Source organism: Peromyscus leucopus, chromosome 9 (assembly GCF_004664715.2).
Source record: "Peromyscus leucopus breed LL Stock chromosome 9, UCI_PerLeu_2.1, whole genome shotgun sequence".
In the NCBI taxonomy this organism is placed as follows: domain Eukaryota; kingdom Metazoa; phylum Chordata; class Mammalia; order Rodentia; family Cricetidae; genus Peromyscus; species Peromyscus leucopus.
Genome location: NC_051070.1, coordinates 89,979,668 through 90,003,065, shown reverse-complemented (window position 1 = coordinate 90,003,065; position 23,398 = coordinate 89,979,668). Strand labels below are relative to the sequence as shown.

General features: G+C 41.6%; 1 protein-coding gene across 12 annotated transcripts in view; it reads left to right on the top strand.

Moving 5' to 3' along the window:
* The window catches only part of LOC114700784 (calcium-dependent secretion activator 1), a 178,584-nt gene that overhangs the window by 68,361 nt on the left and 86,825 nt on the right, over positions 1–23,398 (top strand). For 5 of the 12 annotated variants that reach the window (XM_028880565.2, XM_028880570.2, XM_028880569.2 and 2 more), the window contains 5 exons: positions 8,522–8,628; positions 9,613–9,621; positions 13,565–13,585; positions 14,730–14,886; positions 15,832–15,973. In XM_028880565.2, coding sequence (XP_028736398.1) covers positions 8,522–8,628; positions 9,613–9,621; positions 13,565–13,585; positions 14,730–14,886; positions 15,832–15,973 — 436 coding nt within the window. The remainder of the gene's footprint in view (positions 1–8,521; positions 8,629–9,612; positions 9,622–13,564; positions 13,586–14,729; positions 14,887–15,831; positions 15,974–23,398) is intronic. The other 7 variants (XM_028880564.2, XM_037208668.1, XM_037208669.1 and 4 more) reach the window with 3 other exon arrangements.

Sequence of the window (23,398 nt, the reverse complement as noted above, 5' to 3'; positions counted from 1 at the left end):
CCAAGACTCATGGATCTGCTTTTCTCTCATTTGAGAAAATGGTACTGGCCACAGGCCATTGATAGACCTGTGCTTCCAACCCTGATGATGCTATCCAGCATCCAAGTACTTGAATCACAGTGTTTAGAACTGACCTAAGTTCTCATTCAAGCCAGACATTGAAACCCATGTCTTCTTCAGACACTGGGACGTACTTTCATTTTCTGTAACAAATAATGGCTACTCCCCCAAAAGATAACTTTAAAATGTAAAATAGATTCCAGAAGTTGTGGAGATAGCTCAATCAGTAAAGTGCTTTACTTTTACAAGGACTTGAGTTCAATTCTTAGAGCTTCCATTTAAAATGAAGGGCATGGTAGCATGTGCTTGTAATCCCAGGACCAGGAAGGCAGGGACAAATGGATTCCCCAGGATTGTCTAGACAGCCAGCATAACCTATTTGGCAAATTTCAGGCCAATAAGAGAAGCTATCTGAAAGAAAATAAAAAGATAAATAGATAAATTACACCTCTAAAGAATGACACCCAAGGTTGTCTTCTGGCCTCCACTTGAACACACACACACACACCTCCAGTTTCCAAGTAAGGATTTTAGCTCTATGCCTCGTTCATAGTAACCACTCATTGTTAATAGATGAATACATATGTGTATGTATTAGCTTGTTTATTATTTAAAAGAATATGCTTCTAAATCCAATTTTACTAAATCCAATTTTCTAAAACCTTTCATTATTATTTAAAAGAATATGCTTCTAAATCCAAATTTACTTTCTGATTTCAGCAATGGAACATAAGATAGTGCTGCACAAATTCCATCAAAATGAATCCTTAGGAATCTAGTTGAAATATGATTCTGATTGAGAAAGTGCAGGCAGAGCCTAGGAATCTGCCTTTCTAGCGAGCTCCCTATTGAAGCTAAGGCTACTGCTCCAGGAAGTATTCTTTATGTTAAGGATATATAGCAGGCATTATATCTTAATCAAAATTCGATATAAGACACTGTAATCCAGTCTAGAGTCAACCAAACTCACAGCTCTCAGTTCCGTGGCATACCCATGAAGTGGTTACCAGGAAACTGTGAGATAAGCAATGATAGTGATGGTCTCCCCCGGCAAGGAAGCTAGCACAGAAGCAAAGACCGTGGGAGTGGACCAGCTATTGTAGTCTGATGACTGCAGTGAAGAAGAAACTCGGGATGCTGCAGGTTCGCAGTCCTACAGGAATCTGCAGGCCAGTGTCTCTGATGCATCACAGAGTCAGGAAAGCATCACAGAGGACATCATGGAGTATGGGACTGGGACCCCAAAAATTGACTGAGATGTTTTCTGCCTTTGTTGCCATGTTTCATCTGTTAACTGACCCTCTCCCATTCTCCAAGATGCTACCCAAGAAAGGTGTGACTATGTATATGGATGCTAAGGGAGCCTTAACAGTACCACTAAATCCATGTTCTTCTTATAGCAAATAACTATTTTTAAAAACTGAAACAAAAAACAGGAGAAATAACCTTTTTTTGTAGTGTAGCTGGGAAAACATTTTAAAAAAATGGCCTCAGGAATGAAGAAATTGAGTGTATCTTTCTCTAACTGCTGGTAGAAAGCATGAGCTTTAATGTGGGTTGTGGTGATATAAGGCTCTGTAGAGAGACCTGGCCACAGATACTAGCACAAGGCTTTTATCCTAGCTGCCCACCCTAAAAGAAACAGCTTTCCTCTCCAAGCAACTGTGTGGAATTTCAAGAATGTCTCTCATTGGCTCATCTTTGGTTATATGGTAATCTCCAAGCCAATCATAATAGCTGTGATGGTATAGGGTGCCATGGTTACCCACACTGAGCTCACGTAACTGCCCTGAGGGCTCCCTTCTTTGACTTTCCCACCAAGAACACATGGGATGGACAAGAGGCTATTTCCTCAGGAAAGTTATTAGATTTACAAGAACAATGGGGATCTTCTTCCAGAATTAAGCTCACTTTTCTGAGGTGCAACAGCTCATCCATAACAACAAAGTCTGGCTTAGATTTTTAAAAAAAAATCATATCACTAAAGTAGTATATCTTTCTTTGTGATATAACTAAATTTAAATTAAAAATATTTTAACTATCTTGAATTCTTTTTAGTCACATCAAAATGCCTGAGATAACTCCCTAGTTTATAGTTCCAGCTACATTGTTTGTTTCCAAGAATTTCAGCTCAGTAAATTAGCTGAATGACCTGCCTTGGGGGAGCAGCTCAACTTGCTGTATAGTTTCCATGTACATTGTACATGTATATGAAAAACCACAATGTGTTACTCCTTGAAAGCACTGAATAGGGTAGAATCTGCTGGTCATTTCTTTCCACTGGTATCTAAGGATCTGTCCCATGCCACACCATGCTTTAAGCTCTAGAGATCTACTAGTTGCTGGGAATAGAAAGAGACAGACAGGTACATTTAGATTGCCCTTATTCAAGGTTATGGCTATACAGGGAGAGCTGCACTCAAGGATGCAGGCCTTTGTTATGAAGGTTTTGTACTGTTGGGGCATGTGATGATATAACTCTCAATGAAATGATCTCTTGGAAGTTTTTAAGACACAGCATAACAGACGCTTGCTCTACAGAAGTCATCTTAACACCACCGTTGTTGGCCTGAAGGCCTGCTTAAAGGCTTCAGCAAGAGCTAAGATAGAAATAATGAGATCTTTAGGTGCATGTCCATCCCTTTGGTAAGAATGTGAGCACAGGATCTGGTGCAAGAGGGAAATAAAATAGGCATCTTAGAGATAGACTACACAGGCTAAGCCACCTAGTCCTTATGGGGTAGAGACAAAGATGGCTCCAATGAAGGAATAGAGAAAGTGCTTCACAATTCACTTGTCAATCTTTGTTAACATACTACTTAAAAGATTGAAACTTCTCAAAAGAGTTAAGAGAGATCCAAGAGGATCCACTAATACATAATAGGCAGTGACACTGAAGAAATGGTGTATTTTAACCCTGTAGTCTTAGTTCATGTATCCATCATTACAAGGATGCAGAGTACCATGCAAAGCATAATATATACACTCAGTTCCTCCTCGGGTTTTTATCTCCTCTCCTCCCCCTGAATCATAGCTGCTATCTACAGGCTAGTGTTTTCAGGAAAGCATACTACAACTCTGGCACCTTCCTCAACACATCAATGGCTGGAACTTGGTACTAAGTGGGTTTTCCATCAGTCATGTCTGTCCCTCATGTGGTATTGCAGTGGCTGGCAGTTGACTTGCTGGAACCGGAGATGGTCGGGTTATTTAAGGGCTAATTGGAGTGTCTCTCACTCCTGGGTGCTTCTGCTCCTTGGCTTAGCTATGCATGCAGAGGAATTCTCTTTTTTGTTTTTCTGCAGTCACATTTAACTCTCTTTCTGGAAGCCAAGTGGAATTAATTGTGTAAACATGAGCAATGGTAATTGGGTAAATGAAGTTGGAAACCAAGGTATGATATTTTTGTTTTGCTCTGTGAGGGGAAAAAAATAGGGAGCTTGTTTTTCTATGGTGGCAAACCTTACTGTAAGGATTCGGGACAGACAGTTGGCAGGAGGAAATCCATTATGAGTTCCTCCCCAGGACTCATTGAGCTGAAACATGTGTTTGATGCCTCACAGGTTATTGATCAACCCCAGACTGTTCCATGTTGTGCTGAGCACCAGATCCAGTATTTTGATACGCAAAATCAGTTACCTAGGTGCAAACGAGCAAGGAGTTTCCAAGAGAATTACACACTGTTGTAGCAAACATTCGTTGCAAGAGCCATGTGGATTGTGATAGAGATGTCCCCAATGCTATAGAGTGCTGAAATTACACACTGTGGTAGCAAACATTCATTACAAGGGCCGTATGGATTGTGATGGATATGTCCCCAACTTTATAGAATGCTGTTAACAAAGTGCTTCTTTAAAACAATGAAAGGATCAGCCTCCTTTAAATGGCTATCATTTAAAATTCTGTGGACATACAATCTTTCCCAAAGAATTCAAATAAAGAGAAACTGATAAAGACTATTTTTAGTCCTGTGCTCCAAACACTGAGGTGGTCTGGCAAGCTCAGGACCGCACAAGCCTTGCTTTCAATAGATAGCTTTGCCAGAATAAGGTGTTTATTCATGGTCTCCCTTTCTCTATCACAGTCACTAGCATTCCATTCCCTCTATACCGTGGTAAATTCATTTCCCCAGTTGAAGACTCAAGCAAACCCAGAAGAGAACTTGGCAAAGGAGTGTGTCCCTCTCACCACACAGATCACTTTCTAAATGAGAACTATTAGAAAGGAGCAGGTCCAAGGTGAAGGAGACACTCACCAAAAAGAGAGAATTATGGGTGCTGCTGGAACTCTGTGCTTATGTGGAAGAAGAGACTATTGTCGAAGGATGTTTGCAGAGCTGATATTGTAAACCACATGACAGATGGGTCAAGTGCTGATTACGGTATTCTAACATTTGGAATAGCGAGTAACATATTCGATAAGCTGGCAAGTTTTTATATATGATTCAACCCACAATATAAAAGCCATGAGAATTCCAAATTGAAAATAATTAAATGAGCTGGAAACAATCAGATACCACACATTTCCCCCCAAATGACAGATTTTGACATGTTGAAATTCCACAAAGGGAGCACGAATATTCCCTAGCTCGCTTGAACTAATAATGGCCTTTTATCTGCTTTTGCAAAGCAATTAACTTCAGCTTTCTCACAATGTGGAGGTTAAAATGACCATTTGTAGGCACTTTAGACTTGAGGGAGCTCTATCCCTACCCTGTTTTATTTGTTCTTGTCAGCAACCCTGTCAGATACACAGGGGAAATTCTTAACTCTATGTCATTTATATGAGAAGAGACAAAATCACAGAGGGTACAAAATTAGTTAAAAAGTGAGTAGCCTATGAAGGCTGAGAGTCCACATTACCAACCATTCACGCCCTATACTCTGTCTCTAGTCATGTGAAGGGGAGAATCAGTTAATGACTTGTGAGTGTTGTTCATGATACAAAAAGTACATCTTCTTTCCGCCAACGATGCAGCAACTATCATTCATGGGTTTCCATCTCACTGGAGCATCCAGTGTTTGCATTCAGCCTCAGAGTATCTGAGTAGGGGTGGTGCTGAGAGCTGGTAAGATCCTTGTCAATCCTGTCACACCTCCAGGACACTGAGGCGGTGCCGAGTTTGCTGCCTGGTTTGTCCTTCTCAGGGTGTGTCTGTCTAACTTGTCACTCCTTGTGAAAGTCACTTTGTCTCTGCTTTTTTTTTTTTTTTTTGTCTCTCTCCACCTACCTGAACAGCTCCCCAGCCAGCTCCTGAGCCTCATCCCTCACTCATGCACTTGCAGACCAGCATGTTGTATCAGAGGCTCAAAGGCATGCCTAGGCCAATATCAAGTACTGTAAATTTCTATTGTTCTGTTACTCGGCAGCTTTCTAGTTTAGTTGGCTTTTCTGTTCACTCTTGAAATTCTGTTTCCGTTTGGAATACTAAGCTGAGGCTCAGGCTCTCAGATGTGATGCTGTAGGTTTTGAGATACTTGGAAGAGAGCATTTATTCCCAAATGTCCACTTTTTTTGTCTAGCTATGTCTGACATATGCAACATTTTCAAATCTCAATGTCAGCACAAAATAACATTGTTGTTGCATAACATTCTGCATGATGGTTTTTCCTCTGTTATGAGCTTCAATTCCGTCGTGTGACATGTTTCCTAAGTATATTGTATTTTCAGTTCTTTTCATCAGTGCTCCAGCTACTACAAAACTGGGTCGGGTAGGAATGTCACAGCACATTTCATGGCAGCACAAGTGACCACAAATCAGACTCATTTCTAAACACAAACTTTGTCTTGGCCTCTGGGGAAGGGCTTGCTGAAGGCTTTTACACAGTATTTTCTTTAAAGACAACATCGTACAGAATTCATGTCTAGTGTAGTTTTCACCATTTAGTTAGCAAATCAGCCGTTCAAATGAATAGGAAGCAGTAGCTGTGTCTCACCAAAGTGGCTCAAGCTGCAGCTATGATAGAGTCACAACTAGTTAACAGGAAATGGAAGGCAGGCTACAGGAGTTAATTGGCAGTCAAGCATTCTAGATTAAAGGCTCCCACCCCATTTACTTCAGTGGTTGTATGTTCAAGTCAAATTGCACAAGGTTTTATTAAACATACTGTCTGTATATATAATACACATCAGGCATACACATGCCTGTGTACATGTGCACACATTCAAAGAACGAGTGCATGCACACGTACACATTATGTGTATCCATTGCCTTTTAATGTAGTCAATCAAAAAGTCTTGCATAAGAAATTAAAAACAAATCTTCAGGCAGTCCTTGCTTAAGCATCTTGGATATCTCAAAATTTAAAAAAGCATTTGTACTTTTTAGGTAAATGTGAATAAAAATACTGGTGGGAATTATTTTATTTCTGTCTCAGATGTCGTGTACAGCCAGAATTCCCCTAGATTTGGTGAGTGTTCCATCCAAAAGGACAATGCTCTCTGTTTTGAAAATGAGAGATTTCAAAGATGTGGTCCAAGTGGGATTTCCTGCAGATCTGTATAATGTGCAGGCTTGTCTGGTTATCGGAAAATGTGTGTACATATGTGATGTATGTATGTGGATGTATGTGTTGAATGGGTAATAAGCATAGGATGAGGAATTTGCAAATTGATGTGTAAATGTGAATATCAACTAGTAAAAAGTAGTCACCTATGCATATTTACTATCAAAATGCAAATGCCTCACTCTACATATATTACCCAAACATATATACACAGTATGTTTGTAGAAATGCCTGAAAGTCTATTAGTGAAATTCTGATAGTCTACTAATAAAAATTACAAATAGGTCAAGTGTTCCCAAAACATCAATCTTGCCTCTTATTTTTTTCTCCAAGTATTTTTGCTCTAGACCAGGAGGTCATAAGCTGTTACCCTGACCTCCCACATCTGTTGATTGGGTGTTGGCTGTCCTTTACCTAGCCTGTAAACTAACTTCCCCAAAACTCCCACCTCCAAGCTCGAACTAGTTCCAGCCACTTTTCCACCTGGCTCTGAGAGAGAAAAAGACGATTCTATTGACCACATACAGAAACCCCATCTCCATACCTACAGTTATCGAGTTGAACTGAAACTTTAAAATCTGATCGTCTTAATTTGTCCCATTTGTCATCTTAACTCCAAGTCGATAAAACATTTCTTTTTGCATAATGTTTTACTGGGTTTGTTTTCCATTATTAAATTCTAATTATTAATGATGTGTGTCACATAGGAAATACCTATCTTGTTTAATTAGCCACTTCCTATCCTTATATTTAAATACACCCACTCCAAAAACAAGTTTGTATGAAGTATTAAGAAATCAATTTAGGGCTGGGCGTTGGTGGCACACGCCTTTAGTCCCAACACTTGGGAGGCAGAGCCAGGCGGATTGCTGTGAGTTTGAAGCCAGCCTGATCTACAGAGCAAGATCCAGGACAGGCACCAAAACTACACAGATTAACCTTGTCTCAAAACCAAAAGAAAAAAGGAAAAAGAAAGAAAGGAAGAAAGAAAAAGAAAGAAATCTATTTAGCACCAGGGATGTAGTTCAACAGTAGGAAAATTGCCTGACATGTATAAGGCCCTGGGTTCAACCCCCAGCACCACGAAAAGGGGAAAACAATATGCAAAGAAATTTTATTTAACAAGACATATTCTGACATCCAGACTAAGCAAATTCAGCTTAGAAATGACACTGTACACAGTATGAGCTCAGCTCTGAGCAGGGTGAAGCTAAGGCAAGAGTTCTGTTCCCTTTTGGGCTTGTTGAAAACAATTCTGTGAACTCACAATAAACTAAAAACAAAGCAAAGTGGGTCCATTGTTGCACCTTTCCCATTAAAATACTGGTTATAGTAGCCATGGACACACCCCACCAAGCACTCCCTGCAATAACCTATGCCCAACACCCTTTTAGTAATTCTGTCCTGCCTTCTACATAAACACTCAGAAATAGTTAGTTTGGCTTCTCATCTTTTCCCTGGGTGACTGAAACCCAGTGGCCTTTAAACGTTCATTTCCAAAGTGAACATTGCAGTACCCAGCCAACATGCAGAGAAAACCAATGCTGTCCTGTTGAACTGTGTGTGACCCACACAGAGAAGAAACACAGCACCAATCAGCACAGAGTCTGGGGGCGGCTGCCCCTTGACGGTGGGCAGAGCACAGTGTAGAGAGTGACATGAGGTAGTTGATGAATGCTGTCTTTAAAGAATGTCTGCACAAGCAGCACTCAATTGGCACGGGCTCTCCTAGACCTCGTTTAGCTTTGTCTGCAATGGCAAGCTGGAGCACTGCTTTTCTGACTGTATCATTATGACAATGACAAGGTGGCTTTATGGTTTGCTCATTTAACATTTGCATGAAACTTTTTAAAGAAAATCGATAACCATTCAGAATTTCTCACCCACTAGTTCTATTGGCCACAAAACTAGCCTGCTGTTTTCGTTGAATCTTACCACAAATTCTTATACTCCAGAAAATGTAGGCCGCTTAATCACTCCTGCCAAAAAGCTTGAAGACACAATCCGTCTTGCTGAACTAGTCATTGAAGTACTTCAACAAAACGAGGAGCATCATGCAGAGGTGAGCAGGCTCGGTGGGAGATGTCACAGTGTCCCTTAGCTGAGGTTCCAAACACTGACACCTCCCACCTGGTTGTGAATGAGATCCCTTCACTCCCATTTGCTTTTACCTGGGTTTCTGGAAGGAATCAATAGAAGTTTCGGAAGGAGGCATCTTTAGAAGGTTGTCTAAACACCCGAGAGGAGGTTGTATGTTGTGCATTTCAGCCTAACTTTTCAGATGTCTCTCTGAACACAGGACTGAGGTGAGTGTAACACACAGGTCCGGTGGCATCCGGCCTGCTGAATCCGTTATCCAGACGCACAGAATACTTTTTGGTCTTTTGTGGTTGTTCTCGTTGCCAGCACTGTTGTTCTGATTGGTTCTTTGGTGTGTGGACCACAGGTCATTTTTTTTTTTTTCTGTATCTTACTCTTCTCGTACAGTACTTTTCCTTTTTTAACCTTAGATTGCCTGGGTTGCCAAGCACAGTGACAGAGACAATGAGTCTGTGTTGTTCGACTTGTCATTCCTGTGATGCAAACCCAGATAAATACAGCTTCCTTCGTTGTGTTTTCACAAACCACTATTAAAATTATTTGAAGCAATTATAAACTGAAGAGCTTCAAGACCTACTCCATGCCAAACCCATAAGGACGTAAACACCCCAGCAGTTCCAGGGGCGACCTTGCGGACTAAGTTCTGGAACTGTTCCAAACCTGAATTTTACAGTCATCTCTCTCAACATAACCTGGTTTTAAAATTGCTCTGATTCTCCCTCTTCCTCTACATCGGTGTTTACAGAAAGGAGAGGAAAGGGCAATCCGTAAAAGCGATTTCTCAGGCACCTAAAACAACCCTTCCCATGACTAAGAAAAAGCTGACAGATCGGTAACTGATATATCATACACTGTAAACCCAGCCATCCCAACTAATGCTGATTGCATATTGAAATTTCCTCCCTGTTTCTCTACTGTTCCGGTCAATCTTGGCTGATCGTGGCAGGGGAAAGAGGTATGTGATTCACCTGAATGAACCGGCCACCTGCTGTCCTACTCTGTGCATGCCCTTCTAGTACCATGTCTTCTAATGGGGTTTTCCTGGTGCCCCCGCTTCCTAACACTGACCCAAGGAATGTAACAGCAACTTCTAGTGGACTGCTTGTGACATGGGTGGCCCTCCACAGCAGGGTAAATGTGGGGTGAATCCCTTGTGCGTGCATGAAGCAATTGATATACTTATGAGGACTGCGGTTACATCCTGACACACGCCTCCCACCTGCCTTGATTCTGTCCCTGGCCTGTCATAGTTGCCTATGTCCGTCTGTATTTACCTTTATTACAGAAGAGGAGTTCCAAGTTTAGTAACCAGTAGCTCCTTGGAGCGATACTAACCTTCCTCTACAGCTGTCTGTATGTGAGTCATATATACAGTATTTATATATAGAGAGAGTGTCGAAGAATCCTGAATTCCCTGAAGACCCTCACTACAAGGGGAAGACCCCGTGAGTGGGTGTCACTAACCCATACAGCACTTAGCAATGGACACATCCAGGAGGAAAGAGGTGCCAAGTAGTACACCCAACCACACAAACCTAAGTGTAACTTCCAGACACATGGAATGAAGTTGGGTTGGATTTTTTTTCTTCCACTCTTTGTTTGATATTTTTTTAGATTGGGGGTTGGGGGGCTCAAGTGATGATAAGTTTCTTTTTTCTGGGTGTCTTCAAAATCATCTCCAGGGACTTGAGGGACTCTGGCTTTAAGTGGTAAAGGCTTGACCAAGTTTCCGTATTTGTGAAGCCATGGATATGAAGAGGATGTTTTCTCCCAGTCACAGCTGTGCATTTAAGTGAATAACAGAAGAAGAAAATGACAGACGTACTTGGTTGGTAATCCAGCTACTTTCTAAGGCTGCTCTCAGATCGCAAAGAATGCTTATGTCCCTCGGCCACACCAAAGAGGCACCAAAGAAAACTTAATATCCCAGCACTGCAAAACAAAAACCATTTTTTAAACCCAAACTCCAAAGAAGGCATTTCTTTTTACCTTTCCAAAAAGTTTGCTTTCTTTTCTTAATGCCAATCATCCTAATAATCACTATCATAAAAGTATTTTCTACTTGCAGATTTGGAAGTCATGCAGGGCAAATAAACATGGCAACCTCAATCTTGCTCTCAACACTGTGTTTTGAAGTTAGTAATAAAACCTCCAGCATATTTTAGTGTTCTGAATACTAAAATTATTTTAATAAATGTACAGGGTTATGTCCCAAATGAGTAACTTTACCCCTTAATCAGAACTACCCATTGGGCCTCTTCTATCTGCTGACCCCTGAGCCAAGGAGTTTAGTGTTCTTTGAAGGATGATGAGAAACAAAATGCCCTGGGCTGGGAAGACTAGCGTGCTCAACAGCCAGAGCTTAGAATCCAGCTAGAGAAGATTGGGCTTGCATGCTAGCTGCTGCTGTTCACCACTTGACAGTCAGGTGGCTGCTGGAAAGACGGTGACATTAAACAAACCATCAGATATGTGCCCGGCACATTATAAGCACTCTCCAAAGTTTAGCTGTTCTTATATTAAAAAACTAATTCTCAAGAAAACTGAAGGGTTACGTTGGAAGGAGAGGGGTCCCTTCCCAGGAAGAGTGGGCTGGTCTTGGAAGGCACCCCACCCATTCTCAATTTCCATGTACAGACAATAATACCTGAAGCAGCTCGCAGAATTTGAATTCTTATGTTTGGCACTAGCCCCACTGACTAGGGAGTTCTAGAACATTGGTCACTTTCCAAAGCTGCCCAGGGGATCCTTCTGTATAGCCAGGAGACTAGAGTGCAATAGAAAAGATTGACTTGATATATAATGCATTGTACTGAGTTTTTCTTCCTGAACAGAGGAAGATTTGTTTGCCCAGAACTCACTCTCTGGGTGCTCACTAAGCTTTGAAATAAATAAATAAATAAATAAATAAATAAATAAATAAATAAATAAATAAAAATAAAGCACTAAATCATAAACGTGGATCTAACTGTTGTGAACATACTATTTGTGGACACCTCACAAATAAGAGTAACAATAGGATTGCCCCTCCCCCACCCCACCAATACCAAGTAATCTTCTTTAAAGCTGTTTAAAATCCCAATATAATACAGTAAATGTCCCGAGAGGGAAAAAACTCTCATCGCCAAGAGTGCATCCTTACTTTACTACTCACACATGCTGTATGTGGAAGCCGCTGTCACATTTTGCTCTCATATGCAGCAGAATTTTCTTCTCAGAACCTGGCCCCCTCACAGACACACAAATTATATCTTCATCTCCTCCCCTTCCTAATCTCTCTCTATGTATACGTATGTATATGTATATATGTATTGTGGTGCATAGAGGGGTACATATATACATGTTAGTTTGTGTGCAGAATATATAGTGTGTTCAATGTAGTGAACTGTATGCCCTGAAGCACACAGCTTTTGTCTTTGAGTAATAAAAAGCCCCAGGTAAGTATTTACAATCCAATGTGTAACTCCATATTGTCAGTAGAAAAGGTTTCCTGAGACTTTAGGTGCCGGTGAACATACATGACTTTGTGTGCAAATGTGGGTTTTCACCTGGAAGAGCAAACTGAAGATAAAGTCTAGCCTTTGCTCAGCCCAGCCATGTCCATTTGATTAGAATTACCCTTAACTGTTTAGTTATTACTACCCTAGCTAGACTCTTTATCCACTTCTCAAAGAGTCAAGTTAGATTACAAGGTGCTACAAAGAAATACCTTGGCTTTCATTTCTTTCCCAGTCCCCTGTTTAAAATCTCTTCATTCACTGCGCCAGCTTCCACGGTGATGCCCCTGCTCATTGTAGGCTCACAATGTATCCAGGCTACGTGACTATTCCTGCAAAGACTAAGAGTTGCTCAATAAGAAATCGTGTAGGACTCAGTTCTCCACAGAGGAGAGATACTGTGTGCCTCGTGGTCTCTTGTTTGCAAGTTTTTTAAATTAAACTTAGGAACCATATCTGAAGTCAGGTTAAGAATTTTCTAATTTCATGCATTTGACTGGGTTTGGGTTTGATTTGGTTTTCTGTCCATGTTCCCTGTCATCTGAGAACAAAGTTGTATATGGGAACAGATGACATTCTCCCCCAAACTGTCTTCTCAGCCATACCCTGAACATGTAACGTTGGTCAACCAACTGAAGAAAAAGTGCCAGCCAACACCTGCTGTGCCTTGTGAACTTCACAGAGAGCCCAGATGAGGAGGGAAGAGTCAGCCCTATATAGGGTCAGGCTGAGGACAGGACTCTAGCAATCCCCTCATTCACGCCGTCTGCCTAAATGGCAGCAGGCTGGACATGCTCTGACAAGGGAAGGGAGGATTTCTTCCTCTGCTGGACTCAGTCCCAGGGTTTTCATCTCTGGGTAGTGAGCCTACGATAAAGTTGCTTTTCCTTCAATCCCAAATATTCAAATCTATGATGACTCAGTTGCACCTCTGGCTATTTTGATTTTTCTTAAGTAAAATATTTAGCATAATATCAGCACTGGGAATTGTCAAGTCTTCTCTTGTAAGTTGGAGGTATACAATTCCTTTTTCTGTCCTTAGACCTCCAAAGTTAAGTCTCCAACCTTTTTAACTGACAAGCTAATTTATCAACAATTACTTAGAAATTGGGGGAAATGTAAGCATTCTAATACATTCCTATGCTAAACATTGGAGATTCCATGAATGCCATTTATTTTAGTATTCAATTACAGGCTGTGTTCAAAAGCAATAAAATATCTTTTGCTAGGAAGGCCAACAGTTTCAGCCTTTGGCTCACAGACCAGCGTCCCCCTCGCATGCTCTGAATCAGTGGGGTTTTACTGTACATTACAGTGGAAACAGCAGGGGTCTAGTTCCAGCCAAGCCATCCTTAAATAACCGTACATGACTTGATTTTTTCCATTTAATTTGCAAACCAGCCACATGTTGATAAAGGAGAAGTAAGTAAAGTGAATCTCATGGAAGAAGAGAGGTGGCCCCTCTGTCCTGCCTCCTAGTGGCTGTTAGAATACCCCTCAATAAGGAATAGATCACAGAAGAGCTTGGCCATTGAACAAACCCTTTCATGTATACAACTATTTCCATAATCATATTTCATATTTCCAAACGCCTTCCCATCTTTTTTGGTGAATGCTCCGGAAAGTGTTTCTAGTGTAAATACTTTACGGCACTGAGTGGGGAGGTGGGGGACAAGAAGAGGCTGGCGATGTTTGTTTTTCTGCTCTCTTTGAAATCAGCAAAACAGGGCCTGTTGACACCACCACTCATTCTGCATGCCCCCTGCCAGAAATGATTAGCCTACATGCATGCATGCCTTTGAATTGCATTCACATCCAGCCCAGACTGATGTGAATGTCACCCTGAGACCCTGCACAATGATTTCCAAGGGCCCATGTGCATGAAAATGAGTTACTTCACTGATATTTTTTGGTTTTCAATGTACATATGTGTCTACGCCCCAGAAAAGTAAGTCTGTTCCATGTTCTCTAGGTTTAGCCTGATATTTCCTTTAGACCACAAAGGCTCCCTACTGAGATAGACTTTTACTCAACAGTTGTGTAGGAATTCTAATAATGGTTTGCTTTGACTTAGTCTGATATAGGGGTAACGTTTCAGTGTGTAGGGCAGTAGGAGTCCCTGTGTTTGGATGAGACCATAGAAAACTAATTCCCAGATATGGAAATGTGAATGAACAGTAATTACAAATTTTCAAGTTAGACCAGCAGAAAACCCATAAACACAGTGAAGAAACTCCCAAATTCTACACCTTAGAGCAAGAACCAGCCAGCAGCGATGAAAGAGCATGACCCAAGCCTACTGAGTTATTGTAAATTGAGCAGAAGTTCCATATCTGACACCCTGCAGTGGTGTCCTCTGACCTGAGGGTCAGGAGCAAGGCTTTCTACAGAGCAGTGCCTGGGACGCTGAGAGGCCCACTCATACCCAACTGCTGTTCTCTTTACAATAAATGACCACGGCCCGCTGGATGCACAGTCAGGCTTGAGCAGCGAGGGCGGAGCACACACCTTCCTCCCCACAGCGGTACTCATCACCTCTCCGTTGTTTTTCTGCCACGTTTCAAAGGCCTTTGCGTGGTGGTCGGACTTGATGGTGGAGCATGCGGAGACGTTCCTGTCACTCTTTGCAGTGGACATGGATGCAGCGTTAGAGGTGCAGCCCCCAGACTCATGGGACAGCTTCCCACTGTTCCAGCTGCTGAATGACTTTCTCCGCACAGACTGTATGTATCATCCTGGACTACTGGCTTTTCCTGACTAGTATGCAGATAAACATGTTGCTAAGATGTCTTTATTCCACAGACTGTGAGTTAGACAAAGCTCCTCCTTGTTTTATTGTTACACACACATACCACACACACACATATACACTCTCCATACACACATACATACCACATACACACCACACACACTATACACATATGCACCACCCACACACATATACATACACCACACATACACATACGTATACACACACACCAAACATACACACACACCATATACATACACACCACACCCCATACACACACACCCCACACACGTATATAACACACCACACACACACACACACACACACACACACACACACACACACACACAGACTTAGCTGTAGACAGAAGTTCTCTTGCCTGTCTTTATCAGCAGACCCCAAGAGCCATATGAGAAGAGGTATCCATTCCTTGTGTTTAATTTACTCTCTAGCAAATTAGTTAGCTTAACCTATTTCTGCATTTCAGTTTCTACCAGATGATACTTCCTAGATAAAAGATGCCTCTAGACAACTAACCCCTGAAGCACTTCAGTGTCTGGTAGCAATGACAGCCAGAAAGCCATCAGTCCTTCTTCCTGAGGCTGATGATGGAGGGGAGGTGACAGGGGATGTGTTTTCTTCCTGGTAGGAGTAGGTAGAGGAGGGGTAAGGTAAAACATCTACAAATGCTGTGGGACGTTACTTCTCATGAGAGTACACAAACAGGCATGCAGCCCCTAGTCACATTTCCCTTCCACACAGACTCGAGCATGAGCCTCGATGCTGTTCCTCTTCATTTTTTTCCCTCCACTTTCCTAAGAAGCAGGGTGTTAACATAGAAGACAATAAGCTCTGTGTGTACACTGTACTTCAGTAAAGTCGCTGTGATTCTGACCATGATTTTGCTTATCTGTTCTAGATAATTTGTGCAATGGAAAATTTCACAAACACCTGCAGGACCTGTTTGCCCCGCTTGTTGTTAGATATGTGGATCTGATGGAGTCCTCAATTGCACAATCCATCCACAGGGGCTTTGAGCGGGAGTCATGGGAACCAGTCAAGTAAGGAAACCTCTTTTAATACCATCGGAATTGGGGGACAAATGGCTGCAGAGTCATAAAGAAATGGATTAATGGTGTCACATGACTATCATTGTTAGTATGAACAGAGAGTAAGCTTTGTTTTATTTCTTAATATGGTACTCACGGCTTCCCTGACTGAACGGAACAGAGAGAAGAGGTTAGAAGTGTGCTTTATTCATTGGAACCTCAGTGTCACAAAAGATATAGAAGGACTGAGGGATGTAACGATGAATGTGGTATTTATTTATTCTTTCTATTTGTCTTACTCAAATGCCATTTCCCAGAGTGTTTTTCATAAGGTCCCCAGGAGAGGGGAAGCGCTGACCACAGTGTACAAGTGTTTATCGGTCACACATCCTGCAGGACAAATCATGGGGGATCCTGTGTGTTGTCAGCTGCTGGGCAGTCTCAGTTATTGAGTATGTCTGGCAGACCCAGTACTTCCTCTGCTATTGGAGGAGCAAGCTGTGCCTGCGGACTGCCAGGGACCCGTCCCAAATCTCCTGGAAAATGACACTTTATATGGAGGGTTTGTGATACGGTTTGAAAAGCTCTGACAAAGCCTAGCACTGCCTTTGCCCTGTCAGACTTCACTTGTTTGGGCTCTTTCCCCTACTTCTTTAAGAAACTATTTTATTATCTATAGCCCTTTACATCTTTGAGATATAGCAACCTGGAACAAAACAGGGGGTGTGCTAGCATTTTTAGGAAACTCAGACAAGAACTCAAGAGACTTTCTTCAGTACGGAATCATTCTGTGCAGCAGGTTTATACATTAATCCCCCTCTAATATCAATCTCTAGTCCACCCTGACTGACACAGTTTCCTCTGTTCCCTTCCATAGTTAAGTCCCAGGAGGATTGGTTTTTATTTGCCCAAAATGAAAGCAGGCTGATATCCCATAGCTCCTGGTTTGAAAGGAAAGAAAGATAATGGGTCTGTTGACTTTTAACGGGGAGTCTAAGACTTGATCCTTAAGAGGATAAGACATTCATCAGGGGATATTTATTTATTTATTGGTCATAATAATCAAGACCACTGTGCTTTGGAAAAGAGCTGTGAAGAGGAAAAGGCTTAAATGAGTGGTATTCATGTTTTGAAAATAGCAATGGTCTTGAAATAGCATTTCCTTGCTTGGGTTTAACTGTGGAAGGCACTATTGCCAACACACAGGGGAGGGAAAGGATACCACCCTTGGTTCCTAAAGAGCCTTGGATTTGGGGTCTCATTCTACTGGGAAGGCAAGGGTTTGACTTCTAGGAACTTGTTTTCTCATCGTTAAAAGTGATTCTTTAAAAAGTTCCTACCCAGGGTCTGAGACTTGTCAGGAATTTCTGTGAAAATGTCACTAAAGTCATTTTATAATCTGTTAACTTCTTCAGAAGCCAAACATATGACTGCTATTCGTTTGGAAGCATTCGGTGTTCTTAGTACGACCAGCAGTAAAGATAGAATCAAAATCACTTTCACAATTGGAGTCGTAGTCTGGGAAGGTTTTGGTGGGGATTTTTTTAACTGATGAAATTGAACTCGTGGATCCATAATTTAAAAGTCTGAAACTTTCAAAAGAGTAAGTGTCGTGAGTCCTCACATCCACCTGAGAGCATAGCCAGGTGTGGTGTTGATGTGGGTAGAGTTGAGGGGGCGGTAAGTAAATGTTTTTCTGTCCAAACTGTGCTATTGTTAGTCTGTGGTTCGTTCAAGCCATATCAGACAGTCATACAGTCCATGCCTTTCAGACTATGTGGAAGTATTTGAAAAGGCCAAGTGAAACAAAAGCTAGATGAACATTCCTTTTAACCACACACAAATTAGCTGATTGTTAGACAATACGGATGTTCTGTGGAAGTTCTGAGGAGCAGCGTGCGTGGAGAATAAAAAGTAGATTGAGATGTGTTTATATGAAGAGAGACACATCTCCCTATTCCTCCAACACTGCATAGAAAACAAGTGAGAATATCCCCGGCCACTTGCAGAGGACCTTCCCTCTTCTGTAAGCGATGATGCCTCTGTGATCTTGAATTTTTATCAAAAACAACAACAAAAACTTTTCCAGAGCCAGGTGGTGGCACATGCCTTTAACCCCAGCTCTGAGGCAGAGGCAGGTGGATCTCTGTGAGTTCGAGCCCAGCCTGCTCTACAAAGAGAGTTCCAGGACGGCAAGAGCAGTTACACAGAGAAATACTGTCTCAAATAAAACTGAAAAAAAAAAATCCAAAACCAATTCAGAATCCTTTCCATCAGGCTCCTCCTCCAACTAGGAACTGACTTAGGTAAATTTAGGTTGCCCAGTCCTTTAGTCTCCTCAATTTCTGCCACACACAAACACACACACACACACACACACACACATGTGAACACACATACATGCAGGGATGCATGTGCATGCACACACACAATAAATAAGAGATAAAAAGAAAATATGCAAAAGTTAGTATACATCTTTCATATTTCTTTTTATCAAACTATTTCCCTGTAAGGAAAAATAAAACTACAATTATTTGGACTTAATATAACAGAGATCATTTGGTAGAATAGGTAAATAGCTAAGTCCACCTCTATGAGAAGAGAGGGCTTGTATCTTATAGCCTTGTCCCATTATTCTCTGTGCGCTGATGGGGAATCCCACTGCACAGCTTCTGACTGTAGCCAAAGGCTACCTCTCAGGACAGTCCAGTGTTCAATAGAACCCCAAGCAATAACCCTCTCCTGAGCATCTGTTTGGGCGGATAGTTTGCAGGTCTCCTGGTAACCCCGAATGTGGAGTTTAGTCCCTGCACATAGGTAGGCAGCATCTCACCCAGCTATTCATTGGTGGCTTGTTGCACTTAATATGCCCTAGAGGCCTTCTAGCGTGGAGAAAACAGAAATTCTCTTCAGTGTGTGCTTGAATTCTTCTGAGAGCACAGAATCCTTGGTTTCATGATCTCCTGTGGCATGTTAGGGAGACTCCGGAAAGTAAAAGCAGGTACTGCTTCTTGAAAGGGACGATAAATCTTGGTTTCCAGGCACTTACAATACATGTTCCTCCTCTGGGCCTGAGATGTGCAAATGAATAAAATACCTTTTAACTAATACCCTTTCCCAAACTGATAAAGATGTAATGGTAACAGACAATATCCAAGAGACACTTGAGGAGCTGGTGTGCGGCCAGCTACCAAAATAGACAAGCATTACTGAATCCGGAACTCCTGACTCCAGGGCCGGTGACATGGCTCTGAGGGCAAAGGCATGCTCCTTGACCGCCCAGCAAGTCGGGTGGCCAGGTCCCATGGAAAGTGGAGAAAGAGGACCAACTCCACAAAGTTATTCCCTGGCACATGTTAAAACACATTAACAATCATAATAAAAATTTTAAAAGACGTCCTGAGCCAGGCACTATGCAGAATACCATGAACCATCAATGTCTCTGAATTAAGATCCTTCCTCAGTTGACTTTCCCAAGACTTGGTGTCCTCCTGTATGAAACAAGGTTTTGATAACCCAAAAATGTCCCTTGCTAGGATTCTTGGTAATATTATTGTGCATGTCCACACACAACTACACATTCTCTTCTCTCCCTCCCCTGCATCTAGAACAGAGCAAGGGGGGGCTGGCACACAGCCGGGCTCAGCACTATCAGCACAATGCTGGGAACATCTACTGGCTGGGGATTGTAAGGACACAACAGAGAAGCAGAACTGTGGGATGGAGATGACGAAGAGGTGCAGTCTCCAGATTGGGAATTTATAGCTAGTAGGGTCTAGCGAGATATATATACACAAGAATGGCTTTAAGTAACCAAAGTATGTGTGTACAAACCACATAAAGAGTGTGAGAATATAGCTTATAAGAGGATGAGTTTCCACTCAGAAGTCTGGAAGAAATAACTGGAAGAGTAGCATTTCAAAAGAAGCGGGGTTCATCAGGAGGACCATGAACATCAGTGGAAATGTACAGGGGAGCAGAGTGGACCAGAGCAACACTAAGAATTTGGTGCGGGCCAGCATGGGCTATCAAGGATGGGGCAAGCCTTGCAGGTGTTTGAGAGGCTCTCAAATCCCAGGAAGTTTGGAATTATTCTGTAGATGATATGTTCTCAATGGGGCTTGATAGTCCCAAAGCTGTGGTAAATTGTCTTACTGTTCTCATATACAAAATGTAGGTCTACATACAGTGCATAGATAGATAAATAGTACATTTGTGGCATTAAATTTCCAAAGAGAAGGAAGTTGGGACTGAGTAATAATGAATAACAGGTTACAAAACATTACTTGGGACTCTAGGAAGTTATCAAAGGGTATCCCATTGCCCTGAGTAGGGTTAGACCTAAGGACAAACACAGAGAGAAGCTTCAGTGTACAGAGCACCAAGAAAAGACAGATGTATTTCATATATTCATGCAACAAATGGCTTATAAAAGTAGAACATGTTCTGTATCTAAAATCTACCCCCATCCATAAGCTTAAAGCAGAAATATTTGAGAGATGATGTAACCATATCCCTTCCGCATGGAAACAGTCTTGACTAGAAACAGTTCTAAGAAAAGGGCCCCACCTACATTCACTGCCATCAGTAGAAATGAGGTGCACACGCATCTCTAACATGGATGAACTTGAGAGAGAACAAATGAGAATTTTGTAATCTCAGGCTCAAGAGATAGGCGCTAAGTGAAAGCAACCCTTTTCAGCAAGGTCCCTAAATGAGTGAGAGGATATTTTTTTTTAATGTGTTATCAGTTACTAGGATTGCAATTCTCGCTTCTTGTCCTACCCAGAGACACACACTTAATGTTCTTACAGAGAAACATGACTGGCTGGTTGTCTGGTAGTCACTGGAGGGCCCTCTTTAAAAATAATGATTCATTACAGCTATCAATGATTCCCCGAGCCTTGACATCACAACTGAGTTCTGTGCAAAATTCTAAATGTGTGATATTAAAATATTATGCTCAGAAGTTACCTCTGATTGTTACTCCTTTAGTATCCCAGATGAAATATTAGTAACATTAGGGATGTGCTTTATTTTCTGATAAAAGCAGAAATGTCATATTTTATCATTTTAGAACTAAATCAATTAACAACATGTGCCATGAAGGAAATGTGTCTATTTAAGCCCAAGTTCACAGCCAAAATGCTGTATTTTACAAAAACAATATGTTTTGATTAATATGAGTATTTTTTTTATTTTGTATGCAAAACAAAGCTTTCTTCCGATTTGTTTCCCACCAGCCACTAATATGTTTAAATTAAGTTGCTTTTGTAGACATTTGTATGTTATTCATTTCTAGCTACTTATAATTTGCTCAGAACTGACATTTTAACTTTCCAGGCTGCCATCTCTAAGATCTCCTAATTCCTTGATCATTATTCAGTGTGTGTATCGTTTAATGATCACATTTGCTTATATAGGCTTACACATGTCTCAGTGGAAATCGCCAGCGGATTTGTTTCGTGGCAGTGTTTAAGGCTGAGAACCACTAGGGACTGAATTCAAAATAAATTCCCCAGTTAAACAGAGACACATGGAAGGGAAAGTTCCATTTTTTTTTCTTCTACCTAATAGTAATATCTAGTTCACTTTCTCCTGAGCAGCCCCGCAAAGGCACCCTGGCTCCACAGGCAGTGATGGATCTGTGAAACACCTATCTCCCTGAAAGAAGAGGACGCCAGGTTGGCAGTTTTTAACCCAGGGCTGGCTTGCCATTGAGAATGTTTGAATGACTTATTTCTGGAGGGTGACAGGCATCCAAGCTCTTCACCAGGTCCAGCTCCTTTGCTGTGACTTTTCCCAAGAGTGAGCCCAGAGGCAGTCTGGCCTCCAGGAGTCCTGCTAGGCAAACAGCTCACCCAGAGCTGCTTTGGCGAAACTTCCTCCTTCCCCACAAGATCCAAAAAGAGAACCTCAAGTCCTCTGCCAAAGTACTGTCAATTCCACTTAAACAGGAAGGCTCCTTTCAGATGCGGAGCTAGGCTGGGCTCTATCATGCCAGTGACTTTGGCTGGATGGAACACCCTTCAAATGCCTCTGCAAGATGTTCAGTGCCAGTGTTTGGAGCAGTACATGACACAGACCCTCCAAAGAAATGTAGTTGATTTTACTTGAATCTCTGAACATTCTCTCTCCTTTCCTCCCTCCCCCTCTTCATAAAACCACCATCTCCCTTCCATTATATCAGTCAATTAAACTTCAAACCATTCAAAATCAAAAAGCTGATAAAGGTAACACTGCTATTTTATTTGTTGTGACTAACTTTAAACTATTTTTGTAGAAAAATACACAGCTCAATCAATTTTCACATACACCCATGGAATGCCCATTTATATCTAGAAGTCAAATCTCTGCTGAGGAGAGGGGCTGAAGGTGAATTGGTTGCTTCACAAGCATAGAGCCTTAGTTCAATCCCTGGAACCCACATAAGACACTGGGTACCATGGAGCACATACTTAAAACCCCAGAACTGGTAAAATGAGGACAGGTGGGTCCATGGGACTTGCAGGCTAACTAGTCTGACCTAGTTGATGACCACCAAGCCAATAGGAGAGCTTGTTTCAGAGGAGGTAGACAACATTCTTGAGGATGACACCCAAAGTAGCCCACTGGCCTCCACACAAGTATGCAGTGTGTGTGTGTGTGTCTGTCTGTCTGTCTGTCTCTCTGGCTGTCTCTGTGTCTGTGTTCTTTCTTTTCTTTCTTTCTCATACACACAGATACAATTGCATGTATGTACACCCATACACATATATGTATTTAAAAAAAAAAAAAACAACAGCAGCAGCAGCATCATAGCATGCTCAGCCTTCCTAACAGCTGCCATCAGGCATTATTCCTGGCTGTCTCAATTTCCAGGGGCAGCTAACATAATATCAAATGATATTTTAAATCTATTTTTTGGTCTGAGAGTTCTACATAAGACCTGAATCTGGGGTTCTTTTCTTCCCTGTGTGTCCGTTTCTGTGTGGAAGCATATCTCCATTTTAATAAGTCAGAGTTTGAGAGAAAAGGTGTCCATTTTCTTTGAGAGTTCCACAAAATTCCCCAGAGATAATCCTTCCTCTGTGTATGATTTCTTCATCTTTGCCATCCATTCTGACACCCCTTGCACAAATTCCTGTCTCTAGAAGTAGCAGTTGGAAGGCATTCAATTTCTGTATATCACTATTTATGTACATTCCAATCAGTGAGTCTTCTCTTCCCATTTGGTATCTGACTTAAAAATTCTTCTATTGACCGTAAGTTCTAAGTGAAAGTGGACAGAGTTAAAATGCTCCACCGTTCGTATTCTTAAGAAGTATTTTGGCAGTTTTGTTTTACTAAAATGTCTTTATTCTTTGAAAATTTCATACATGTATATAATGTATAAAAATATTTTGGATTGACAGCTACTGCTTGCACACATTTAAGAGGTGCAGTATGATGTGTGTA